General features: G+C 59.5%; 1 protein-coding gene across 1 annotated transcript; it reads left to right on the top strand.

Annotated features, from left to right (window-relative positions):
* The first annotated feature begins 1,531 nt into the window (after positions 1-1,531).
* On the top strand, positions 1,532-6,615 carry LOC115640622 (phospholipase A2 inhibitor and Ly6/PLAUR domain-containing protein-like). The gene is made up of 5 exons (XM_030543519.1): positions 1,532-1,586; positions 2,937-3,047; positions 3,746-3,901; positions 4,385-4,528; positions 6,458-6,615. The coding sequence occupies exons 1-5, from the start codon at positions 1,532-1,534 to the stop codon at positions 6,613-6,615; spliced, it is 624 nt and encodes a 207-aa protein (XP_030399379.1).
* The last annotated feature ends 1,230 nt before the right edge of the window (positions 6,616-7,845 follow it).

Below are 7,845 nucleotides of genomic sequence, written 5' to 3' on the forward strand. Positions count from 1 at the left end.
GAGAACGTCCCTGAATAAAGCATCACCAGCGGGTGAGGGGGGAAAAGACGTGTGATTTTTTAACACTGTTGCAAAACTGGCACAACAGGCACCAATGTCACCTGGGGTCGGGCCAGCACCTGGCACAGGGGATGGAGGCGCCTGGACTCGACTGGGGTCTGGGCAGTGCCCAGCCCAGGGGGGACCCTGGATTCAGTTGTGGTCTGGGTGGTGCCTGGCACGGGGGGGCCCTGGTCTTGTGTGAGGTCTGGGCAGCACCATGGGGGTCTGGGAAGTGCCTGGTGCGAAGGGGGATCCAATCTTATTTGGGGTCTGGGCTGCGACCCCATCTCTCAGCTGATCCCTAGGAACAGACGCAAACCCCAGACGCTCCTATCCTGGGCACTCCCTACGAGGAGATGCAGTGATGTTCAGTGGTTAGTGCACTCACATCGGACAAGAGAGACCCTGGTTCAACACCCTGCTCTGCCCCAGACTCCTGTAGTAAATCACCTGGCCGCTCTGTGCCTCAGTTTCCCCATCTGGACAACAGTGCTAGAAGCCCTGCCCTGCTGCCCAGGGATGTGTGGGGATGAAGCAGCAAGGACGGGGCTAGCAAGTCCTGGTCATCCCACTGGGGCCTATTCCCCCCTGGTGTAAATCAGGAGTCACCCCCCCCGGAGTCCCTGGGCCCATTCCCCTCTCACTTCCCCCAGGGTAGATCAGGAGTAACTCAGCGAGGCTGTTCCTGTTCACACCAGCTCCAGGGGCCGCCTTTCAGCAGGGGGAGGACGGGGAAGGGCTTTGGAGAGAAGCTCTGGTCTGGCATGGTGCCCGCCCGCTGCCCTAGCTATTTAAACAGCCTGCCCCTACCCGCTTGCCCAGCCACCAGCTAACCCTGACATTTCCGTGGCCCAAGGACAGAGCTGCAAACCCACCCCCCAGCCCTGCGCTGCCCCAGGTGAGAATTCCCTCCCCAGCCGACACCACAGTCGCTGGCTCCTGTGCCAGGCCCAGCCCCTGCCCTGGCCCTGCCCAGCTGGATTAAACCCAGTGCTCAGGGCAGGAGAAAGCCAGGCAGCGGGTGCCAGGGTATCTGTCCAACTGGGGGGCTGCAGGGCAGAGTGAGAGGACACTGGCTCTGGAAATGTCCTCGCTCCATGGCTGGGCTCAGCGGGCAACGCTGCCAGCCCTTCTCGCTCGGGCGGGCACTCCCCAGAGACAGCTGCACAACGCCACGGCCCCCTGTGGCAGAATATCGGGGCTTCCTAGTGTGGGGGCCGGGGGTTCTCCCAGAGCTGAGGAGAGAACCCAGGAGTCCTGACTTCTGGCTCCTCTGCTGTAACCACGAGATCCAAAGCCCAGCCCAGAACTGGGGAGGGAAACCAGGAATCCTGTCTCTCAGCCCACTGCCCTCGCTCTAACCGCTAGACCCCACTCCCCTCTCAAAGCTGGGGGCAGAAAAGCAGACTTTGCTCTGTGATGTTTCCTGTGTTCCAGGCTAGGTAGACCTGTCACGGCTCCGACACCAGCTCCCGCTCTCTCCAGAGCCATGGACGTTCGTCTTGTCTTGTGCCTTCTCTGGGCTCTCCTAGCTATGGCCAACGGTGTGTGGAGTGAATTTCTGAGGGTCTAATGGATTAGAGTAGGGGTGGGAAAAGCCAGGACGCCTGGGTTCTATCCCAACTCCTGGAGGGGGAGTGGGATATAATGGGTTCTGTCCCCAGCTCTGTCAGTGAGCAAGTCCCTGCTCCGTGCCTCAGTTTCCTCCCTGTCATCGCCCAGGAACTGCTCCCCACAAAGCCAGGCAGGACTTTGGGGAGCCTTCTCTCCCTCGGAGCAGACTTGTTCAGGGCAAGAAGCTCACACGGCTTCACCTCCTGGGTCTCTCCTTGGAGCATTCAGCATCCTCTGCCCTCCGTGCGCTTCCCACAGCGAGTCCACCCCAGCAGGATCCTGGGGAAGCCACAGGGTCCTGCACCTCCACTTTGCAGTCAGACATGACTCTCAGCCAGCCAGTAACACAGAGGTTTATTCGATGACAGGAACAGGGTCTAAAACAGGCCTTGCCAGTACAGACAACAGGTCCCCCTTCAGTTAGGTCCATCTGGGGCCCCCAGGGAGGCCACAGCCCCATTGGGAAGCCCAAGCCCCGTTGGGGCTCCCCTCCATTTCCCAGCCAGCTCCAAACTGAAAAACTCTCCAGCCTCCCACTCAGCCTCCCCCGGCTCCTCCCCCAGCCTTTGTCCAGTGCCCCGGGCAGAGGTGTCACCTGGCCTCCAACCCCGCCCGGGTTCTCAGGTTACACATTCAGGTATCCTCCCTTCCCCAAGGCCATCCCAGCACAACTCCCCTGCAGCCTTCCCAGGTCAACACTCCTCACTCAGCATTCACACACCACAGCAAGAACATTCCCACTTCCTCACACTCCCCCCCACACTCCATGCTCAGTTTTTCCCCTACACTCTTTGGGGAGGAATTGTTTCTCAAGGTGGCTCTGTGCAGCACCTGGCACAACAGGGGGTGGGCCCCAATCTTGGCCAGGGTTTGTGCAGCACCTGGCACAACGGAGAGTGAGTCCCAGTCTCGGCCAGGGTTTGTGCAGCGCCTGGCATGACAGGGAGCTGATCTCAGATGGGGTCTGTGCAGCTCTTAGGAAAGCATCACATGGATTGTTCCCCTGAGAAAATCACCATGGGAAACGTTCCCATTTTCCAGACAGGGACCTTCCTGGTCTGGCCGCTGGAGAGAGTCAGCGGAAGTGACTCTGCCTCTGCCCTTGAAATAACTCGCAGGGGGGCCAACCCAGCAGAAAGGTTCCCTGGGGGCCCGAGAACCCAGCCCATGGGATCTGAGCTGCCCCGGTGCCAGAAAACGACCCGGAGAGCCAGTAAATGGTGGCCAAGGAGGGATGAGGAATATTGTTTGCCAGAACTCAGGAGCAATTCCTTTCACAGCACGTCCTTCCAGCTGTTACTACAGATTCCCTGGGGAAAGCAGCCATGAAGAGAGGAGATGTAGGTTTTGGGAAGATGCTTGCATCGCTGTTCAGGAAGTGAACACTGTTGGTACGTGCCATGGCGCCGTGACACAGAGCAAGGCGCGGGATCTCTAGGCCGCACCTCCTGAATCAGCAGTGGCATTCAGCGAAAACAAAACAGCACCTCTCAGGCCTTCATAGTCAGTGTGACCGGCGCAGTGACGCTGCCTGGTTCTGCTCAGAGCCTGAGCCCACTGCTGGGAGGGGAAAACTGCCTTGAGTGTGACCGACGCAGCGACGCTGCCTGGGTCTGCCGAGAGCCTGAGCCCATTGCTGGGAGGAGGGAGCTGCCCTGAATGACCGACAAAGTGACGCTGCCTGTGTCTGCCTAAAGCCTGAGCTGATTGCCAGGAGGCGAGAAAACTGCCCCAGGCATCTCAATGGAGTTTTAACTCCCAGCCCCTTGGCCCAGGGGGGACTCTGTCAGCCGCCCACCACCCCCCAGCCAGGGGGCTCTGCATGAGGGGCAGAGTACAACAGGCCTGCTCTCCCTCCCCCAAAGCAGAGAGCCCCAATTGCCAGGTTAAGGCCTGTGGGATCCCACTTCTGCCACCAGTTTGAACCCACCCTCACTCTGGGTAGGGGGGGTCGGATCAAACACTGAGGCAGAGCCATGGGGGGTGGGGGGCGGCCTTGGTCCAGCTGCAGGGAGCCAGCAGGAGGTTGGGGATTCGGGCGCTCTTTTATGTTCACCCCTTGAGAGACGTTCCTGCCCCTCCCCACCAGGGGGTGTGGTGCAGAGGGGCGTCTTCCAGTCGTGCATCAGCAGCCTGCACAGCCTGGAGGGCAACCTGGACTTTGAGTTTGCGGAAGGCGTCTACGTGAGGGTCCATTCCAAGATCTGCAGAGAGACCAACTGCAACATGGAGGAGATAAAGGAACGTACGTACCCGGCCTGCGCCCGCCCCCACCTTGGCACCTCTCACCTGCCCTTTCCCTCCACTGCCCTGCACCCTTGGGGATCAGGGACCCATTGCATCAGGCGCTGTCCAGGCCCCCCGACTGAGATCAGGGCCCCCTCTTCATGTCGGGTGCTACCCAGCCCCCTCGACTGAGATTGGGGCCCCCCATCCTATCAGGCGCTGCCCAGACACACAAGGAGACACAGCTCCTGTCCCAGTGAGCTTCCAATCTGAATGGACCCAGGCAGGATCATTCTCACCATGTTCCCATTGGGGAAACTGAGGCCCAGGAACGTCCAAACTCCCCCAGCCTGTCAGCAGCAGAGTTGGGAGGAAGAGAACCCAGGCATCCTGATGTCCAGCCCTGTGTCTTCACCCTAGCCCACCCTTCCTGCAAATGCCAAGACACAAGGAGCTGCTTCCCGCTTCAGCCCCGATTCTGATTCCCTCCCTTTGTCCGCAGGCTCCAGACTCAGCGTCATGCCCAATGGAAGACAGTGCCCGTCGTGCTATGTCGTGGGATCCCACCGCTGCCTCCAGAACGACATCCTGCACTGCCGGGGGGCTGCCAACCAGTGCGTCGACGTTGTTGGGTCGCTGTCAGAGAGTGAGTTCCCCATAGGCCCCCCCAGGCCAAACCTGCTCAGGAGACACCCGGGCCTGCCAGCGGGCACTGGACCAATCCCCCCACTCCCCGAGCGGGCAGGCTGCAGGGTGCATGGAGGGGCATGGGGGAGAAGGGCCTGTGTTCAAAATCTGCAAACGAAAAAGGGGTCCAGGGGGTGGATGGCTCAGAAATACTCCATCTTCCCCCCCTTTTCTTCTTCCGCTCTTCCCGCCTCCCCCTCCGGCCTTGGGGTCGCTGCCCCGTGGTGGGGGAAGCCCCGGCGCCTGGATCCCGCCGCAGCCCTGGGACTGCAGGAGTCTCGCTGCTGCGCCCCGGGGCCCTGGCGTGGGGACAGAGCTGCTCTGGTCGTGGGGCCACAGTGGGGGCGGGGACAGAAAGGAGCAAACGGGCTGTGGGGCAGCTGGAATGCGGGGGAGGGGGCTCTGGGGGAACGGGGCGGGGCCCTAAGGGAGTGGGCAGAAAGGGAGGGGCTGTGGGCGGGGCCACAGGCAGAAGCGGGGTGACAGAGGCGGGACCGAGGGGAGAAGGGGCGAAACGGGGCGGGGCTGTGGGCAGAAGGGTGGAACAGGGGCGGGCGGCTGGGGAAGGGGCGGAGTGGGGGCGGGACTGCAGGCAGAAGGGGGTGGGGAGGGCCCCCCACTTGCTCTGGCCCAGGGCCCAGGAAGCTTTAATCCATCTCTGGCGTCTTTTCTTGTTTCTTTTCCCCTTTCTTGTCCTTCTGTCCATCTCTTTCCTCTCGTCTCTCCTTCCTGTCCATTTCCTCCTCCTTCCCCCGTCCTGACTCCCCGCTTTGGGGACCCTCCCCCCTCTCTTTTCCTGGGGGTTTTCCAAATGGCTCCATCCAACCAGAATTGTCCCCTTTCCTCGTCCCCCCGCCCCCCGGCCAGTCGTCTGTCTCCTGCTGGTGTTTCTTGTTTTACACCAAGACTGGCAGATCTGGGGGGCAGGGACCGTCTCTCAGCTGCTTTGCCAGCGCCTGGTGCAGTGGGTCTCTGTCTCCCCCATGCCAGGGGCTCTGTGCCCCCCCCGTGCCAGGGCTCTGTGCCCCCCGTCAAGGTTCTCCCACCCACTCTGAACTCTGGGGTACAGATTTGGGGACCCACATGAAAGACCCTGAAGCTTATATTCTACCAACTTAGGTTAAAAACTTCCCCAAGGCACAAATTCCTTCTCTTGTCCTTGGACGGTATAGCTGCCACCACCAAACGATTTCAACAAACATTCGGGGAAGGGTCACTAGGAGTCCCTGTCCCCCCAAAATATCCCCACAAGCCCCTTCACCCCTTTTCCTGGGGAAGCTAGAGAAGAACATGGGTACCAACCAGACCCCTTGTCTCTAGGACACTGAAAATTGATCATGTTCTTAAAAGAAGAATTTATTTAAAGAAAAGGTGAAAGAATCACACCTGCAAAATCAGGCTGGAAGGTAACTTTACAGGGTAATAAAACGATATAAAACACAGAGGATCCCCCCTGGACTCAACTTCACAGTTACAAAAACAGGAATGAAACTACATCTGTAGCATGAGGAAAATTCACATGCTAAAACACAAGACAATCTAAGGCATTTCCTTGCCTTACTTACAACTTTTGTAATCTTAGATGAATCATTCCAGGGACGTTTTCAGGAGATGTTGTCCCTGCCTGGTCTCTCTCTGTCTGGAGAGGGAACAAAACAAATCCTCCCCCACCCAGATTTCAAAGTATCTTCTTTCCCCATTGGCCCTTCTGGCCAGGTGCCAAGCAGGTTAGTTGAGGTTCTTAACCCCTTACAGGTAAAGGGATTTAGTGCAGCTGCCAAGGAGGGATTTTCTGTTACCCGCATCTCCACAGTTATGACCCCCCAATGACAGGGGCTCTGTGCGCCCCCCTCCCATGCTGGATAATGACGACTACTTCTCTGGGCAGATGACGCCGACCTCCCTTTCGCAGGAAGAGGATGCGCCACCAAGGATGTGGCCAAGATCAAAGCCGGGATGGGCCTGATGTCGGGTTTATACATCTATCAAATCAAGAGTATCCAGTTAAGCCCAGCCCCCAGGGTGGAGAACGTGACCAACTTCTGACGCTCTGCTGAGCTCCATCTCATCCCCGCTTTGAGCTATTCCCTCCCCCCCACTTCCCCAGGCCTGTCCATGGCCGGCCCCCCAGCTGTGACTCAGTTTACCCCCACTCCAGTTGGGGAATAACGGTGCCAAGCCACCTTCGCAAAGCACTTTGAGAGCCATCGGTGCAGGGCCCAAGCCAGAGACCCATTATGGGCTTTGCATTGAGCATGACGGGTTTAAAAACAGGCCTGAGTGTTAGAGACCCGTTAGCAGCTTTTCCCAGGAGAATGATCTGAGGGGTAGAACCCAGGAGTCCGGGCTCCCAGCCCCTGCCGCTCTAACCCATCAGCCCCCACTCCCCTCGCAGAGCCGGGGAGAGAACCCAGGAGTCCGGGCTCCCAGGCCCCCTGCTCTAACCACTAGTCTCCACTCCCCTCCCAGAGCCAAGAACAGAACCCAGGCATCCTGCCACCCCTCCACCCTCTGTTCTCACCTTCTCTATTTCCACCCACTAATGCATTGAATAAAGCTGCATCATAAATCCAAATTCCCTGAAGAGCACGTGTGTCTGTACCACTGCTCCTGTCCATGCTGGACCCTGGAGTCCTAGCCCCACCCCCACCTCCCAGAGACAACCAGGGACTCTTGTGTCACTCAAAGTTATTGCTGAGGGCAGCTCTGCACTGAACACTTGGGGGGACCCAGCTGCATCGCTCCAGGGTGTGAAACATTCACACGCTGGGGGCCGTAAGGTGTAGCCAGCGCTGGATGGACGGGGAGAAATCAGACATCCCAGCTCCCACCTCTCGGGGAGATGGACTGACTCCGGCAATGGCCGCACCCAGCCCCTCAGCGTAGTCGTGTCTACACTGAAGCGCTACAATGGCGCAGGGCCGTGTTTCAAGTGGACACTGGGGTGGCCAGGTGCCTGGTTTTCAACCGGAAAGTCCAGTCCAGTCGAAAAGGGGACCTGACAGTGTCTGGTCAGATCCACTGACTGGACAGCAAAGTTTGCAGGCCGGAGAGGTGGGGAGGCGTTGGGTCATCTCCTGCGCCAGCCCCTACTGAGCCAGGACTGCCTCCGGCCTTCACTGGGCGGCTGCGCTCCCAGCCCCAGCTCCGCAGGCGAGTCCCTCCGGACCCCAGCTGGGGGTGGGAGGAGAAAAGCAGTGAGCAAAGCGGGGAGTGGGGAAGAGACGTGGACAGGGTGGAGCCTTGGGGAAGAGGCGGGGCAGGGGTGGGGCTTCG

The sequence above is a fragment of the Gopherus evgoodei genome, unplaced genomic scaffold (assembly GCF_007399415.2).
Source record: "Gopherus evgoodei ecotype Sinaloan lineage unplaced genomic scaffold, rGopEvg1_v1.p scaffold_31_arrow_ctg1, whole genome shotgun sequence".
Taxonomy (NCBI): domain Eukaryota; kingdom Metazoa; phylum Chordata; order Testudines; family Testudinidae; genus Gopherus; species Gopherus evgoodei.